Source organism: Engystomops pustulosus, chromosome 6, assembly GCF_040894005.1.
Source record: "Engystomops pustulosus chromosome 6, aEngPut4.maternal, whole genome shotgun sequence".
In the NCBI taxonomy this organism is placed as follows: domain Eukaryota; kingdom Metazoa; phylum Chordata; class Amphibia; order Anura; family Leptodactylidae; genus Engystomops; species Engystomops pustulosus.
The window spans coordinates 82,114,549-82,134,199 of NC_092416.1; the positions used below are offsets into that span (position 1 = coordinate 82,114,549).

General features: G+C 42.0%; 1 protein-coding gene across 1 annotated transcript; it reads left to right on the forward strand.

The window, feature by feature from the left end:
- The first annotated feature begins 1,312 nt into the window (after nucleotides 1–1,312).
- On the forward strand, nucleotides 1,313–12,301 carry TMEM86B (transmembrane protein 86B). Its single transcript, XM_072156778.1, has 3 exons — nucleotides 1,313–1,528; nucleotides 8,746–9,004; nucleotides 9,820–12,301. The coding sequence occupies exons 1-3, from the start codon at nucleotides 1,478–1,480 to the stop codon at nucleotides 10,245–10,247; spliced, it is 738 nt and encodes a 245-aa protein (XP_072012879.1). The 5' UTR covers nucleotides 1,313–1,477; the 3' UTR covers nucleotides 10,248–12,301.
- The last annotated feature ends 7,350 nt before the right edge of the window (nucleotides 12,302–19,651 follow it).

Below are 19,651 nucleotides of genomic sequence, written 5' to 3' on the forward strand. Positions count from 1 at the left end.
TAATGTCAACATTAGTCTGATATAGTATGTACTAGCATATCCCCACAGGGGGGATGTGGTAGACCTATCACTACACACTGGCAAGGTTACTCAGGTAATTCCAATACTGAACTTTCTTATTATAGCTGCAACAAAACTAAAGTGAAAAGCACTTGACCAGGAATTATACATACAGTAGGCACATAAAGTATTCACTCTGTTTCATTGCAGCCAAATGGTAAGATCAACAAAGTATTTTGTTTTTAAGTTGGAAGTAACCATCTGCAGGTGCATTAGACACCACATTGTGGAAATATATGCACGTAGAATCGATACATATTCTTAAATCTCAGTAGATTAGCATATAAATGCATTCCTACGTCAGTCTATTCATAAATACTATCTAATAGCTACATACAGCCGCCTCACCCCCAGTAACACAGCTACATACAGCCGCCTCACCCCCAGTAACACAGCTACATACAGCCGCCTTGCCCGCAGTAACACAGCTTTATATATACCTTCACCCCTACCAGATATGCAGTCCCATAGCGGGGGAGAGCTGCTTGTTCGGGCGAGAGGGGGAGCGGAGGACGGCTGCCTCTTCGCACGGCTGGGGGGGCAGAGGCTTGGGGGAAGTGGAGGACGGCTGCTTCTTCGGGCGGGGGGGGGGGTTGGCGGTTCTGCGGAGGTCTGTTTATGAACCAGAGAAAACGCTTAGCCCAAGCGCGAAACGCGTTGTTCTATTTTAATTATTTTACTTTATTTTACGTTCAATTAAATAAATCATTTTTACGGGATCAGCCAGCGGCATTCTTTCAGCGTTCAAGATAAAAAGCCACTCCAATCTTGGAGAAAAAGAAACTGCCTATCCACGTCAAGGGGGAGGACCATGAACGCGGCAGCGGAGATAAAGGTCCATCTAAGGAAGCATCATTTGGGAGTTGTGCCCTGGATGCACAACCCCACAAGGTTAGTAGCCTGAAGTAACAAATTTTGACCATTTATCACAAAGGTAATACACCACAGGAGCGCCCCTCTGTCTTTTCTATCCCTCATTTCTTCTAGAGAGACAAACAGGGAGAGTGAGTGACAAAGAGACAGGCAGAGAGATTGAGGCAGTGACAGAGAGACAGCCAAGGAGAGTGAATGAGTGAGAGACAGGCAGGGAAAGTGAGTGACAGACAGATATATATAATATATGTATTTACTAACTATTTGGTTATAGTTAAGAGATGTTATTTACCATCTTGGACAATGCTGGGATCTATAGCTACTACTAAATAAATGTCAGACATGCAACTAGGAATATATCATGTCTGACTGTTGCTCTTTGCTCGGATGATGATGCATTGAACACGGACACCCCGTTATCAGTAACATTGTGTCTAAGTCCAGACCACAGGTTAAAGTGTAACATACTCACTTTGCAGATCAATTTAATTCATTCTCCACTTCCATAGAAGGGACAGCATCTCTCAATCTTTCTTTCGAGACGATGGATATTCTAGAGACAGATTCGAGATATAGGAGGAAGTCCCAGACTACTGTAAGTTTACTAATGCTGACAGCTGAGACCTGAAAGGCGGCATCAGGTCATCTTAGCAAATATACTGAAATATTAAAGGGGTTTCCAGGTTTGTTGGTTGGTGACTTTTTGCAAAAAACATGAGGTAAAGTGACACATACTACTTACTTCCTCCTGTGTATTATACAGTTTGAAAAGTACTGAGCCAATGGCCCCTTAGGTTTCTGTGTCATCTATGCTTGTCAGAGATGTTGAGCATCAGGTAAGGGAGTGAGATAGCATTACTGTGATTGCACTTCTTTCCTTTAACAAGTAGAGAAAAAATGGCAAACTTTGCTCAAATTTATAAATCTTTAATCCACTTAGGCCCAAGTTTTCAGGTAATTGTATGCTCTCTGGTTATTTCATCCTGTATTGTCTTCCTTATACTATGACTTTCTTTTCTATGCTTGGTGTATCCAGACTATAATTTGCATCTGATTTCTTACCTAACATTGTTACACTGCTGCTATCTATTGCATTGGTATTATACTTAACGTCTTCTGTTATGCATGCTTCATTTAGGCTTATAGTGTAAGATGTATCATATGGCAGGGCTCCTTTCGAGGGCCTATGATGAACCCCCTCCCCCCTGCTGCAATGGCGGATACATAAGAAGGCTTACATCTTTTGATGTATCTGCTGGCTGTGCTGTGTTGGCGGTAAAAACTATGCCAGACCTGACCAGGTGTAGTTTTGCTTAAAAAACATAAAATATTCAGGCCTGAATGAACAAGATGCCTGAATGTTTGCAGGCTATTTAAAGTGTGCAGATGTGGGGCAGGAACGCACGCACCAGCCCACCACCAGCAGCTGTACCCCCTCCAGGCCCACATGGTGTGGAGGTGGAGTAGCCGCAGGATTAATCACAATTTACACATTTTCACATGTGATAGTATTACTTCCCTTTTAAAACATAACTCTGAAGTTGGTCGGCACTCACAAAATCCGTTAAAATCATTGTGCAGCTTTATTCATCCAAAGATAGACACAGTACAGGCAATGCGCAGATGCAAAGAAAGGATGCAATTCACATCTACATCTGACGCGTTTCAGACCATCCGGTCCTTAGTTATAGAACTATGATCTTCCTTCTTTTCATGTTTGTGGGAGCCAGGACCCTCTCTTGGATTGTGCACCTGATGTAGAGTGAAACTGATCCTTTTGCCTGTGTATCAATAACTCTGAAGTTACCTAGCTAAAAATAGTTTTAGCACAGCCTTTGACTGCAATTCCAATGATATATGTATCAGGCTTCTGGCTTCTTGTTATCCTGAAATTTAGCCTGATATACAGTATCTATTAGCCCTACTTTTCAAATCCCCTCTAGCTTCTCCAGAACTGTGGCCAGAGCGGCTTCCCTCACTTCCCGTAATGCTGATCCCTTTTCACATGCACCAGCATTCCAGCCAATAAAGACACAGAATTTTAGGTTGTAGCCTCTTCTCAGATTTGCTGCCATACAGAAATCTTGTGCAGCACAAATCAAAGGAAAGAAATAGAGCTAACAGCAAAATAAAGAGCATATTAAACATTTTGTATAACTTTTTGAAACCTACACAGTAAAAACAATAAAGTAATATAGTGCTAACCCCCTTCTCCTCATTGACCTGACTGTAGCCTTGTCAAAGCCAAGAGAGTAGGGGGTGGTGTGTATAGCAGGTTGGTGGATATTCCGAGCATACAAGATACTTCTTTATTAAATTGAGCATCTGCAGCGGGAGGAGGTGGATTGTGTGTGAACACAAGGGGGGAAATTGTAAACAGGAGTGAGCTGACATGCACCTAAACTTCTGATTGCCTGTTACTACAGGGTAGAGGCTAGGGAGTGAGCACATTGCAGACCAGTGGCGTAACAAGACCCAAGTGGGCCCTGGTGCAAACTTAATATCTGTGCCCCCTATATACCTAAAGCCTCACTGCCTGCCGGCTCCATCCCACACTTAATACTTCAAAATACAGATATATCATACATACACTCCACAGACATAAGTTCACATACACTACATATGCATAACACACATATAAACACTGCACCATATATATGCTACACATAGAAATATACAAACACCATATCTAAGAAACACTCAAGTATATGTGCATATAAATATATATGCCAACACCAACATCCACATAACAATACTAATAATATTGCAGTAATGAATACACCACATACATAATTATAAACCAGCCTGGAATATACTGCATATTACTCCATATCAGCTCCAATGTCTTCATCTTGGTTTTTATTTTGGTTGCTCCTCGCAGATGACAATTCTTGTCCATCAGTTACAGAACTTAGATAACTTCTCCGTCTGTGACTTATTGCTACAGAATTCTCCACAAGATGTCTTCAGCTCCAGACAACACATCGCAGAACTGAGCACCTAAAAGAACCTCAGTCACTTACAGTATAATGTCACATAGATAAAATCTATCTCATAATTTATATACTGCTGTGACATCCTCTTATTAATTTATGTTTGTTCTCATTCATTAATATTTAGCAAAGCAGTACCCTCATCAATGTATATGTTAACAGTCCAGGATGCCCCCCCCTTCCTAATGATATACTGTCCAGCAGATTTTCCGCCCTTCTTCCTAATGATATACTGTCCAGGAAATTATTCCCCACCCCCTTCCTAAAGGTATAATAGCCAGGAGATTTCCTCAACCCCCACATCCCCTCTTCCTAATGAGGTAATAGCCAGGAGATTTCTCCCCCATCCACCCTCTTCCTAATGATATAATCGCCAGGAGATTCCCCCCTTTCTAATGATATAATAGCCAAGAGATTCCCCCCCTTCCTAATAATATAATAGCCATGAGATTTCCACATCACCGACACGCCCTCTTCCTAATGGTGTAATGGTCAGGAGATTTCCCCATCCCCCACACACCCTCTTTCTAATGGTGTAATAGCCAGGAGATTTCTCCCCCATCCACCCTCTTCCTAATGATATAATCGCCAGGAGATTCCCCCCTTTCTAATGATATAATAGCCAGGAGATTCCCCCCTTTCTAATGATATAATAGCCATGAGATTTCCACATCACCGACACGCCCTCTTCCTAATGGTGTAATAGTCAGGAGATTTCCCCATCCCCCACACACCCTCTTCCTAATGGTGTAATAGCCAGGAGATTTCTCCCCCATCCACCCTCTTCCTAATGATATAATCGCCAGGAGATTCCCCCCTTTCTAATAATATAATAGCCAGGAGATTCCTCCCTTTCTAATGATATATTAGCCAGGAGATTCCCCCTTCCTAATGATATAATAGCCAGGAGATTCCCCCCTTTCTAACGATATAATAGCCAGGAGATTCCCCCCTTTCTAATGATATAATAGCCATGAGATTCCCCCTTTCTAATGATATATTAGCCAGGAGATTCCCCCTTCCTAATGATATAATAGCCAGGAGATTCCCCCCTTTCTAACGATATAATAGCCAGGAGATTCCCCCCTTTCTAATGATATAATAGCCAGGAGATTCCCCCTTTCTAATGATATATTAGCCAGGAGATTCCACCCTTTCTAATGATATATTAGCCAGGAGATTTCCCCATCACCCACACACCCTCTTCCTAATGATCTAATAGCCAGGAGATTTCCCCATCCCCACCCTCTTCCTAATGATGTAATAGCCAGGAGATTTCTCCCCCATCCACCCTCCTCCTAATGATATAATTGCCAGGAGATTATTCCCCACCCCCTTCCTAAAGGTATTATAGCCAGGAGATTTCCCCATCCCCCACACACTCTTCCTAATGATGTAATAGCCAGGAGATTTCTCCCCCATCCACCCTCTTCCTAATGATATAATCGCCAGGAGATTCCCCCCTTTCTAATGATATAACAGCCAGGAGATTCCCCCCTTCCTAATGATATAATAGCCATGAGATTTCCACCTCACCGACACGCCCTCTTCCTAATGATGTAATAGCCCGGAGATTTCCCCATCCCCTACATACCCTCTTCCTAATGAGGTAATAGCCAGGAGATTTCTCCCCCATCCACCCTCTTCCTAATGATATAATCGCCAGGAGATTCCCCCCTTTCTAATGATATAATAGCCAAGAGATTCCCCCCTTCCTAATAATATAATAGCCATGAGATTTCCACATCACCGACACGCCCTCTTCCTAATGGTGTAATAGTCAGGAGATTTCCCCATCCCCCACACACCCTCTTTCTAATGGTGTAATAGCCAGGAGATTTCTCCCCCATCCACCCTCTTCCTAATGATATAATCACCAGGAGATTCCCCCCTTTCTAATGATATAATAATCAGGAGATTCCCCCCTTTCTAATGATATAATAGCCAGGAGATTCCCCCCTTTCTAATGATATAATAGCCAGGAGATTCCCCCCTTTCTAATGATATAATAGCCATGAGATTTCCACATCACCGACACGCCCTCTTCCTAATGGTGTAATAGTCAGGAGATTTCCCCATCCCCCACACACCCTCTTCCTAATGGTGTAATAGCCAGGAGATTTCTCCCCCATCCACCCTCTTCCTAATGATATAATCGCCAGGAGATTCCCCACTTTCTAATGATATAATAGCCAGGAGATTCCTCCCTTTCTAATGATATATTAGCCAGGAGATTCCCCCTTCCTAATGATATAATAGCCAGGAGATTCCCCCCTTTCTAACGATATAATAGCCAGGAGATTCCCCCCTTTCTAATGATATAATAGCCAGGAGATTCCCCCTTTCTAGTGATATATTAGCCAGGAGATTCCCCCTTCCTAATGATATAATAGCCAGGAGATTCCCCCCTTTCTAACGATATAATAGCCAGGAGATTCCCCCCTTTCTAATGATATAATAGCCAGGAGATTCCCCCTTTCTAATGATATATTAGCCAGGAGATTCCACCCTTTCTAATGATATAATAGCCAGGAGATTTCCCCATCACCCACACACCCTCTTCCTAATGATCTAATAGCCAGGAGATTTCCCATCCCCACCCTCTTCCTAATGATGTAAAAGCCAGGAGATTTCTTCCCCATCCACCCTCTTCCTAATGATATAATTGCCAGGAGATTATTCCCCACCCCCTTCCTAAAGGTATTATAGCCAGGAGATTTCCCCATCCCCCACACACTCTTCCTAATGATGTAATAGCCAGGAGATTTCTCCCCCATCCACCCTCTTCCTAATGATATCATCGCCAGGAGATTTCCCCCTTTCTAATGATATAATAGCCAGGAGATTCCCCCCTTCCTAATGATATAATAGCCATGAGATTTCCACATCACCGACACGCCCTCTTCCTAATGATGTAATAGCCCGGAGATTTCCCCATCCCCTACATACCCTATTCCTAATGGTGTAATAGCCAGGAGATTTCTCCCCCACCCACCGTCTTCCTAATGATATAATCGTCAGGAGATTCCCCCCTTTCTAATGATATAATAGCCAGGCGATTCCCCCTTTCTTATGATATATTAGCCAGGAGATTCCCCCCTTTCTAATGATATATTAGCCAGGAGATTCCCCCTTCCTAATGATATAATAGCCAGGAGATTTCCCCCTGTCTAATGATATATTAGCCAGGAGATTCCCCCTTCCTAATGATATAATAGCCAGGAGATTCCCCCCTTTCTAATGATATATTAGCCAGGAGATTCCCCCTTCCTAATGATATAATAGCCAGGAGATTTCCCCATCACCCACACACCCTCTTCCTAATGATGTAATAACCAGGAGATTTCTCCCCCATCCACCCTCTTCCTAATGATATAATAGCCAGGAGGTTCCCCCCCTTTCTAACGATATAATAGCCAGTAGATTCCCCCTTTCTAATGATATAATAGCCAAGAGATTCCCCACTCCTTTCCCCACTCCTTTCTAATTATATAACGTCCAGGAGCTTTTAAAAACAATAAATGTATTACTCACCTTTCTTCACTTGTCTTCTGCTCTTTGGTCTTCAGTGAAGCAGGCAGAGGCATGGCCCTGCTCTCTGATGTCGCAGCGCACTGTATGATGCGGAAACGTGACGTGGTGACGTGATGACGTCATTACGGCCACACCATAAAGTGATCAAAGGCAGACAGAGAAGAGGACATGTCAGCCTGTGTCTCTAAATCAAATCTATGTGTGTCTCTATGACAAACATAGAATTGATTCACTATTGCCTCTCTTGTGCCCGAATCTTCACTCTGGGCTGGGCCCGGTCGCGGTCAGGTCACACACCCTGCAGTTGTTACGCCCTTGTTGCCTACTCCCCTCCCTTCCCCGTTTACCCACTGCTCTGCCTGGAGACCGTCCTGTTATCTCCTGTTGCATCCTATATGGTTTCATCACAACAGCCAGAATGCTGGGCTGAAAGGAATGCTGCCATAAGGTAATGAATGTATATTGGAAAAATGTTTTCAGCTATTATAGCTATAGAAAAAAATTTACAGTTACACTTTAAGTCCTTATTTTGGGCAAGTATGTTCTCATTATTTATAGTGGCCTAAGAAGACTAAGATCTGCAAAGCTATGATTTTGACAAAGTACCAGGCAGTTGGGGGTCAGGACTTGTGTGTTTCTACTCTTAATAAGCTTTTGGGGACATTTTACCCTTTTTTGGGAGGTTAATTTTATAATCGGATATTACTAAAACTAATTAACTTAGAAATATTGTAAAAACATGTGTGGCCGTCGGATGATCCGATTGATTCGGACTGAGCCCGGGATTTAAGATTCAAATTGTGTCGCAAGACAATGCACTTACATACACTAGGAAGAAGAAGGTGAACTCTGTCGGGGGATCACTAATCTGTAACCTGCAATGATCTGCAATCCAATGATCTGTCTGATTTACCACTTCTAAGGCTCCAAAAAGCGGAAATACGGAAGAATCTGCGTATCTGCCATGGAAAATGCTCTTTTCCAAATTAGTTTTCATTGATTTTGTAATAAAATACCTAAAGTATTTATCCTTCATGCAAATTGTCTTAAAATACAGAAAATGACACAAAAGATTTAATACGCAAAAACAACATGTTAATAACTCAGCAACAAATTATGAATGTGTTTATAATGTCATGACATTATTTTGCATGACCTTGCACCAGACCATGTTAGTTCCATTAAGATGAGACTCCAAGTTACTATTTCTGTCCTCAGCAAAATATTCAGAAAGAGCAAACAAGTGTTACTGATAATATTATATAACTCTTTGTTTTCTGTCTAGGTAAGGAACACTGTGCCAAAATTGCTGCCCTTCCTCATGACTGTGTGCAATTACTTTGTGCTATGGATTCCACTCTCTGAGCCAAGCTGGTACAATGCTCTCATTAAATGTCTACCTATTGCAAGCCTGGAATTTTTTGTTATCGTCTATTCTATCGGTGTGGGCAAATTTAGCCCTTATGCTAAAAAAATCTTACTGGGATTAATCTTTTCAGCTGCTGGAGATATTAGCCTGGTTTGGCCAGACTACTTTCAACTAGGTAAGAGCTCTGCAAGAAATAGCAAGATTAAACATTGCTTTCTGGGTCTGTATGCTGACTGATTAAAGGTAGACTGATTAAACTTAGGCCCCTTTCACACAAATGTTTGAAATTGGCTGTATGCTACCCGTACCATACAGTTTTTATACAGGTAATACATCCATCCATCTACATGGCCGTATTGTCCACTGCACCGTACCGTACCGTGATCGAGACGTAAAAAAATATAGAGCATGTCCTATTTTCTCCAGTATTTTTGTTCTGTGTGCCCCATAGAAGTCTATGGGAACATTTACAATATGTGTTGCATATGGTTGTGCACCGTATGCTGCCGTATATAAATGCAGTATCCAGGGAGACCACAACCAGTGGCAGTTACATTCTGACAACCAGCCACCATTAGGTAATCCACCATATATTTTACGGATACAGTATGGACATACGGATGAAAAACATCACGTGTATACCATGCAGGACTGGATTGTGTGAATGGGCCCCTAATGCCAATTTATAGACTCTAGCGTTCCATTGAGTGCTCTGCTGCCTGCACTGCTGAGGCCGTCACTCTATATACTGCCTAGGGTTAGATAACTGGTAACATGCCACACACTTTAAGGTTATTATATATTACTTCTTCCAGCTGCTATAAAACTGTCAAAAGAGAGTATGAGTTCAATTGAGGCAATTTTCAATAAATATTCAAAACTTTTCATACAGTTTTAGTTCTATGATGTCAGTCTGAACATTTCCATGTTTAGCCTAAATAAGCATCTGAAAGGATTATTTACATGAAAACATGTTTTGTTCTCTTTCAGGTATGGTCATGTTTGGATTGGCACATATCATGTACACAGCTGCCTTTGGCTTTCACCCTCTGCATCTCCGCATCTTCATTGTTATCGCCTTGTTTGGTGTTGGTTTTTATTCTATGACTTTCTCATACCTAAGTGGACCTTTTGTGTTTATGGTAGCAGGATACACTATGCTGATTGGCACAATGACATGGAGGGCACTTTCCAGGGTCACCTTGGCATCTCACAAATTCTCCTGGGCTTGTATCTCTGCAGCTGTGGGATCCATCTTCTTTATGATTTCTGACTGTGTATTGGCCATTGATAAATTTTGTTTCCCTATTTCCAAGTCAAGGGAGATTATCATGTCAACATACTATGGGGCACAGCTGCTTATAGCCCTTTCCATAACTGGATGGTCTAGAGATGACTTTATGTGGAAGTCAAGATAATATTTAAGACATAGGTTATTCCTCATATCGAATATTGTCATATATGTTGGACTTGTTTTTATTCCATTAAAATAAAAACATGTTATCTTATAATATCGTATTTCTATGCAAAGTAATTTTACTAGCTGTTAAAGGAGTTGTCAGGAGGATTAGTTTTATGACTAAAATGGCAACTTTTTGCACTCTTCCCTCTACACCTCATGTCATTTTTATTCATTTGGAGTCTGTCTGGGGCATACCTCCCGCAGCCTGACAGAATATCTATCATTTATGCCAGAAATTAGCATAAATAACAGGTCATATGATTGCCAGCTTGGATAGTTTTCCGTTTTAAACAGAGGAGATGCACTGAATTCATTAATAGGATTACACACCATCATGAAGTGTCCAGCATAGGGTAGATGAAGATTACTGCATGGCACCAACACCTTAATCTCGTACTCCTCCAATGCCTACTACCTCCAAGGAGAAGCCATTATAGGGGTATTCCGGGAATATGAACGTCTGACACAAAAACCCATGATGATATAAATAAATGAGTACAGCAATACTCAATGTCATTAGTAACAAAACGGTGCTTAAGTAGTTTGATTTTATGATTTACAAAATTTATGGCCTCTCTAAAGTAGGTGGAGTTATCACTAAGATGGCCGCCACTGGAAACTACAAGTTCCATGATCCTTTAGTTCTCAGTAACTCCCCCTACCTCTTATGCTCTGCTCCCAGTGATGATCTAACAGACTTTCTTGCTCTGTTACCATAGTAATGATGTGTAACTGCCATCACCACAACACTGGCCATACCAGAAGCCCTGCAACCAACCGACTAATTAACGGACTGATTAAAGGGCCAGTAGCATTTTAATTCTTCATTACAGTCTGTGTCATCAGCATTTTTCTGCTGAAGCAAAATTTTAAATAACAACTAATTACACATTAGCTTATATTTTACTGACTCATTTGTATACGAATTATGCTGATTCATGGAATACCCCTTTAATGGTCATACCTTTCCTCTAACGCATGAGTGAGGGCAGGGGTGACAGTTAGAGATAGGGAAAAGTGCAGAATTTGGTGGTCTACAGATTGTAAGCTCCAATTCTTGCTCTTGTTCTATTAAGTTATGACAGCTAATGTTGTTAATTGGTTGTTATAACTTGATCAAGGCTGCATCTCTGTTAGGATGGACAAAAGGGAGAGAGGGGAAGTGTCTTTGTTTCACCCTAGCAACCTCTGGACCATTCTAATGTGACAGCTTTAGGTGTGCATTTTGCAGCCTGCAAACGGGGAACGTCTAACATCAGCAGGTGATCGTCGCTCACCCACAGAGGTCCATAGGAAATGATTGCCGGTTGCCACAAAGACAGTCCAGAACAGTAAATTTGGAGATAGCTTCTTTGAATGGACTTGTTTGCTTTCTCTTTTCCAAGACCAATGTAATGACTTCTGATCAGTGATGTTGAAGCTGGGCTCCAGTGCAAAATCTGTAGAAGGCCCCCTTGTATTGGGAAGTGAAATTTTATGGTGTTCACATAGTGTGGATAATATGATAATAAGGGCCGTTTTCTGCCTCCAACAACAACAAATCTGTGACACAAGCCATGCCATGACATCATAGTGCTGCAGAAGAAGGGGGCACTATATAAATATTTATTGGTTTTAATGTGGGCAATATATTTACTGTTTATGGGTGCACTGTTTCTGAATTTATTAATAATGGGGGGTTGGGGCATTGTGTAGGAGCCTTCTTTTAGTGCTGTATAGGTTTCCTTGACTTGCTTAAATATGCTTCCTTTGCTCACAAGACAAGGGGGTTTACCTGACTCTTCTGGCAATAGTGTGGCATCTAACAGGTAATTGATACTGTGGGGTCTATGAGGGTGTATATCTCTGTCTGCTGTCTGCTGTTTTTTAATGTATTTATAGATTTTTCAAATTTCTTAAAATATATAAGTACATACCAAGTGAAATAAACAAGCTTACCTCACATAACGCTCAATGAGTCTCATTAATGCACACGAATGAGATACAGTTGGTTAGAGTTCCCCTTTAAAACAGTATCAAGCAGTAGCTACTTGAAGTAAAGTTCTCAGCTGGGAGCAGGGAAGAGAAGAGAGTATCATTCGACAAATCTTTGTGGCTGTATATTCTTTCTTGTGCCATATTTTAGACACAAGTTACTAAACAAAGGTCTCAGTGGGTTGTTGTCCAGCGTAACAGTTAATCATAATCGTTCAGAGATGCCATGTCACACCAAGATCTTTACTGTGCATCATAGGGAGGCAAAATTATACAGGGTATAGCAGTGATAAACTGAAGGGCAATGGAGTGGGATAACAGTGGTGGGAAAAGAAAGGAATGGGGTCAGTCCCAACCACTACTGACAACTCAATAATAAAATATAACATTTATTATAACAGTTAAACACAATAAATGTCTAATTGTGCACAGTGAACCTTACTTATAAAACTAAAATCCTAGCTCTTAAGTTGGTATTTAGAAGTGTCAATGTTACCTTTTCCTCTATTGTCCCTATCCACTGGATACTTCAGAGGTAGTAAAGCCTGGAAAGAGTATTCCCAAAGAACCTCTACAATTTGTCCTCCTTTAAGATGGAGCCTTCCATCCAAACCTTCTTAAAAAGAAAACTTAGTTGGGACAGGACCAGGAGATGGAATGGAGCTCCCATGACATCTTGTACTAGATTTCTTGTATTAGGGCACTAAAGGCTGGGGGGACAGGGTTCCTCCACATTCTTGTGATCAACAACTTGGCTATCGTTAAGATTTTACAGGCCGGTATTCTTTTTTGTAGTTCAAAGGATTGTAGGTCTAGTGAAAGTAATGCTATACTTATTGAGTTACTCAACTCTTTATTGAACAGTGTAAATAATAAATTAAATACTGAGTCCCATAAATTATTCAGATGTGGGCATCCCCACAAAATATGAGGTAAGGTACGTATCTATCCACAACCTTTGCAACACTCCTTGGAGGCCTGTGGGTATACTTTTTGTATGACTTCTGGTGTTCTATACCATAACAAAAAAAGTTTCAGTGGCTGTTTCCATGTGTGTGCTACATTTTAATGCCTTATGCGTAAGTGAGAAAGCTGTCAGCCATTCTGATACTGCACCCTGACATCGACCTCTTTAGGGAAATTTCCCATTATTGGAATGGGCGGGAATTTTGAAATGTAAACTATTTAGATATAATTAAATAGAAGATCCGTAATCCTGGTTATTTTGGTGTAGGCATCCTTCTCTGACACTAATGTAGCTTGTCCTATTGTTTGCATTAATTTTTCATGAAGTTTTTGAAATATTAATAGTGGGGACCATTGCTGCTCCAATGTCCAGGTCTAACTCTGATATGTTTATGTTGCGTGGGGAGCCTAAGAGTTTATGAATCTGCTGCCATATCTCAGCTGTCAGTATGGAAAACGGTGAGGCTTCTTTGGGGATATATAGATTCAGTTGTGGGGTTTGTGGGAAAGAATGTAGGGACATAGGTGCAAATAGATGCCTCTCAATTTGCATCCAAGGTAATTCTACTGCACTCTGGTACCATATAGCCAGTTGTGATAGGTTAGTTGCAACATAATAATGACATACATTCAGGAGTCCCGATCCCCCTGCCAGTTTGTGTTTATATAAGATGTGTTTGGCTAATCAAGGGTTTTTTTCGCCCATATGTACTTTGATAGGTTGGTTTGCATGAAGACAAAAAATTTCTTGGGAACTCGGATTTGTAGGGTGCAAAACAGGTACAACAGTCTTGGCAGCAATAGCATCTGGAAGGCAGCTACTCAGCCCAATCATGAGACTTCCACTTTGGAAAATCACTTAAATTCTTCCTTTAAAGATGGTAATAATGGGATATAATGGTGCTTATATGGCATAGAAAGGGAGATTCCTAAATACTGATTTTCTGGGTTTTCCAGTCAAAAGGATATTTTGATTTCAAGTAATGGAGGTCATCAGAGCTAAGATGTCGCAACTAGTCCTGGAGCCAACAAGAGAGGGGGCACTGCTGGACCTTATCCTAACCAACAGACCTGATAGGGTATCAAAATTACAGGTTGGGGGGAACCTGGGTAATAGTGATCATAATATCATTGATTTTGTATTACGCTTTACTAAGAGGGTTAGTGGAGGGGTAACCAACATTCTAAACTTCAGAAGGGGAAACTAAGGGAAGACCTTATAGGCATAAACTGGGACAATGTTCTCAGAGACAAAAGCCCCCCAAAAATGGCAATTTTTCTCATATATTGTAAAAATGTCCTGTGAGAAACACATACCATATGGGAAAAAGCATAAGAGGAATAAGAAAAAGAAAATGTGGCTAACAAATCTTGTAGGGAAAGCAATAAGCGAGAAAGATAAGGCATTTAAGGTGCTAAAACATGAAGGTAGCTGTGAGGCATTACAGGATTATAGAGAGAAAAATAAATCCTGTAAAAAGCAGATAAAGGCCGCAAAAATAGAGACGGAGAGAAATATTGCCAGGGAGAGCAAAAATAATCCCAAATTATTTTTCAAGTATATAAATGACAAGAAACTTAAAATGCAGAGTGTGGGCCCTCTCACGAATAACATGGGGTCATGGTGGAAGGAGATGAGGAAAGGGCCAATCTACTATAAACGGTTGGTACATAAAATGCGATTGCTGGGAATAGGGGAAAATCTGTGTATTTGGGTAAGTAATTGGCTTAGTGATAGTAAACAGAGGGTCGTCATTAATGGTACATTCTCAGATTGGGTTGACATTACCAGGGGAGTGCCACAGGGGTCAGTATTGGGGCCACTTCTTTTTAATATTTTTATTAATCACCTTGTAGTGGGTTTACACAGTCAAGTTTCAATATTTCCAGATGATACTAAGCTGTGTAAAGTAATAAATACTGAGGTCGATAGTTTAGCATTACAGTGGGATTTGTGGAAGCTTGAGGAGTGGGCAAAGAAATGGCTGATAAGGTTTAATGTAGATAAATGGAAACAAAAAGTATAATTATGTTTTATACAGTTAATTACTTGGTAAAACTGGAGCTGAAAAGGACTTGGGGTAATTAGTGGATGGTAAACTTAATTTTAGTGACCAGAGCCAGGCAGCTGATGCTAAAGCAAATAAAATCATGGGATGTATCATGAAATTGATTCTCATGATAAAGACATAGTTTTGCCCTTATATAAATCCCTTGTCAGACCACTCATGGGATAATGTGTACGTATAAAAAGGACAGGACAGATAAGTAGAACTGGAACGGGTGCAGAGGAGAGCAACCAAGATTATTAGGGAAATGGGAGAACTAGAATACAATAACAGATTACAAAATTTGGGAATATTCAGTTAAGAAAAAAAGACGACTGAGGGGAGACCTCATTACAATGTACAAATAACTGAACGGGCAGTACAAGGATCTCTCCAAAGATCTTTTTATACTTAGGCCTGAGACCAGGACAAGGGGGTATCAACTCTTTATTTGTAATTTTAAGTATAACAGTCACAGTTACATCAGCCCTAGCAAGGGCGAAATATAGGGGAAACTCACGGTGCACCTTCCCGACACAGCAGGAGAGGCACCCATTGTAAGAAAGCCTGTGAACACAATGACAAAATGTTGACATGCAAAGCATGCAGTAATAATAAACAAACATTTTTAAAACATGAAAACTGGAGTTCCGTCTCATATCTTGCATCTCGTGAAAAGAGAAGGGTGGGAAGACATTGTGAGCATTTGGCCCATTTATCTTGGTTCATACGTTGTAGCGAAGGCAACCTAAGTGGCCCATACAGCGTCGAATTTATCCATCTGATTGTTTATTTGAGCAGTCAAGTGCTCCATTGACCTCATATCTTTAATTCGAGCATATAAGTCAATAGTTGATGGTGAAGAAGGTTTCTTCCAGAAGAGAGAAATTAGACATTTGGCAGCAGTGAGTACATGAAGGAACAGCTTGGCACTTGAGCCTCCAGTGTTCCCAGGCAGAAGATTGAGAAGGTACACAGCTGGGTCTAAGGGTATGTCCCTACCTAGCAATTCCATAACTAGTTGCTTAACTAAGCTCCAATAGGATCGTATAAGCGGGCAGTCCCAAAATATGTGCATTAGGGATCCCTTTGCTACGTTACAGCGCCAGCACAGGTCAGATATGTCAGGATTAAATTTGTGGAGTAATTCTGGGGTATGATACCAGTGCAGGAGGATCTTAATTTGGTTTTCCTTATAAAAAGTGTTAATTGAAGATTTTTTGGCTCTAGCCCAAATAACTTGCAACTGTTCTTTTGAAAAGTGTGTGCCTATCCAAGCTTCCCACTTATATATTTGTGCTTCAAGAATTCTGATGACACCGGGGAGTTAAGGATGCTATAAATAGAAGAAATCAGACCTTTATTGGACGGGCCACTCGCGCAAAGCCACTTGAAGGGGGTAGGTCTCAGGACTGTGTCTGGGCCTATGGTAGCTACTATGAAGGATTTAATCTGCTGGTAGCAGAATAGCCCTCCTGCCAATTCGGGGCGTCTGTCCACCAGCGTAGAAAACGGGAGGATTTGCCGTGTGTGGGCATCTATATAGTCCGTTATCTGGAATTTTCGGGCCTGGGACCAAGGTCTGAACCCTGCAGATGACACACTATCAGGGAGGTGTGGAGTAAATAGTACTGGAGTCATTGGTGAGCGCAAGGTGGCCAATTGGAAGCGAACCCTTCTTTTGTGCCAGATGTCCTGAGTAAACTGTATGGGACCAAGAAGGGAGGAAGGTGTCATATCAGATACAGGGCCCCATACAGTAGCTGGATGATAAGGAGCTAGCCATAATTTTTCTATTTCGGTCCACCTGTTAAATGCCGGCAAAACTGACCAAGAGGCTATATGTCTGAGATGGGTCGCAAAGTAGTACAGTTTCAAGTCAGCAAATGCCAAACCTCCATTGGAGACCCCGGCTGTCATGACTGTTTTGGGGATACGATGCCTGCGCCCATTCCAGACATAGTCCAAGCATCTAGACTGCATTCTATTCAACTAGGACATCGGCACTCTGACAGGTAGTGTTTCAAACAAGTAGAGTAGCTTAGGTAGGACTGACATTTTTATTGCTGCAATGCGTCCCAGTAGCGAGGTATGTAATGGCTTCCACTTGTTTAAAAGGGACTGAATATCTTGAAACAGGGGTATAAAATTGGCTCCAAAGAGCGCACCATAGGTAGGGGTTAGGTTAATACCCAGGTATTTTAAGGAGGAACTTTTCCAAGAATAAGGGAATGCTGACTGCAATGCCTCAAGTTCCCCCTGGGGGATATTAATCGGCAGGGCCTCTGTCTTTGTTTGGTTAATTTTATATCCAGACAGGCTGCTATATAGTTTTAGGGTTTCGTGTAGGTTTGGTAAACGCACCACCGGATTGGTTAAGGTAAGCAAAACATTGTCTGCAAATAGGGAAATTTTAAATTGTGTATTGCGAACCGTAATTTCTGACACATCTGGATTTGCTCTAACGTTAGAGGCTCGATGCTTAAAACGTACAACAGCGGGGAGAGTGGACACCCCTGGCGCGTGCCATTACGTATAGGGAAGGGGGAGGAGTGAGCATGTGGTAAACGCACCACCGCGCGCGGGGTGGAGTATAATGCCCGTAAGGCTTGCAAAAAAGGGCCCCTAAACCTAAAGAGTTGAAGGGTGGCAAACATGAAAGTCCAATCGAAGCCATCAAATGCTTTTTCAGCATCAAGACTAAGGAAGAGCGCCTGCTCCCCCTGGTGTCTGATGACTTCCAGGAGGTCAGCTGCCCTTCGCGTGTTATCTCCTGCTTGGCGAAATCTGACAAATCCCACCTGGTCCTTGTGGACCAGTTTGGGGAGCCAGTTATTTAACCTATCTGCCAATAGTTTTGTAAAGATTTTTAAGTCTGAATTAAGGAGGGCTATTGGTCTGTAGCTAGCGCAAGTTAATGGATCTTTACCTGGTTTGGGGATCACTGTAATATATGAATTTAGCATCGTGTCAGGTATGGGCGTCCCTTTCAGAAAGGCATTGTATAACTGAACCATGTGAGGTAGAAAAACCTCCCCATATGTTTTGTAATACAGATAGGTAAAGCCATCTGGCCCAGGGGCTTTGCCATTGGGCAGTGCTTTAACCACTTCTGCCAATTCTTCCATTGTTATTTCTTGATTCAAATCGCTCAATGCCTCTGAAGGAAGGGTCTGGAGGTTACAGTCCGCTAGATAGTTGTGCAACTGGTCTGTCATTACTGTGTTGTCTCCGGGGATCCTGGGAGGGAAAGCATATAGGTTGCTGTAGAAATCTTCAAAAACTTGTGCTACCTTGGAAGGGTCATATTGAGTTACCCCAGAGGAATCCTTAATACCATAAGGATTGCTATCACCCTTTTGGGCTCTTAGTTGACTGGCCAGAAGGGTGTGGGCTTTATTACCATATTCGTAGAAACGTCTACGAGAGTAGCGGAGAAGTATCTACATGAGTAGATATTCAAGCAGTCTAGCTCTAGCATCTACTACTTCTCTTAGCAGTCTAAAGGATGGGTTACACAACAATCTGGCTTCCATGGAACGTAGCTCCTTCTCACACTGGGGCAGATTTACTTACCCAGTCCATTCGCGATCCAGCCGGATTCGGGTCCGGCCAGGATTCACTAAGGTAGTATCTCCACCAGGTGGCGCTGCTGCGCTGAAGTCCGCTGAAATGCACTCAAGTACACCAGCCTATTCCTGGTGAAGGTAAGTGCAAGCTCCGCAACACTTTTTGTTTTTTAAATGCGGAGGCTTTTCCGAATCCATCGGGTTTTCGTTCGGCCACGCCCCCGATTTGCGTGCATGCCAGCGCCGATGCGCCAAAATACGATCGCGTGCGCCAAAATCCCGGGGCAATACAGGGAAAATCGGCGCAAATCGGAAATATTCGGGTAACACATCGGGAAAACACGAATCGGGCCCTTAGTAAATGACCCCCACTGTGTCCGAACTGCTTGATTCAAGTGTTTTTTTCCTGGAGGCGACCGAAATACAATCGCCCCCGATGACTGCTTTGTGTGCTTCCCACAAAATGGTGTGGGAGGGGGCAGAGGGTGTATTTTCTGCAAAGTATCGCATAAGGCATTGGTGAAGTTCTGTTCACATTTTAAGGTTAGTAAGTAGCGTTTAATTGAGTCTCCAGTGCAGTGGATGAGGCGTAGGGGAGGTGAAGCTAAGATCGAGTGTGACTGGGGCGTGATCTGACCACGTAATTGATTCAATGGACAACTCACGCAGAGTTCTAAGAATAGAAATGTCACCAAAAAAGTAGTCTATGCGAGTGTACGTGTTGGGGGGGGGGGAGTAGAAGGAGTACTTTCTGGCTGTCGGGTTGTCCACTCTCCATAAGTCATGTAGGTCGTATTGGCGGA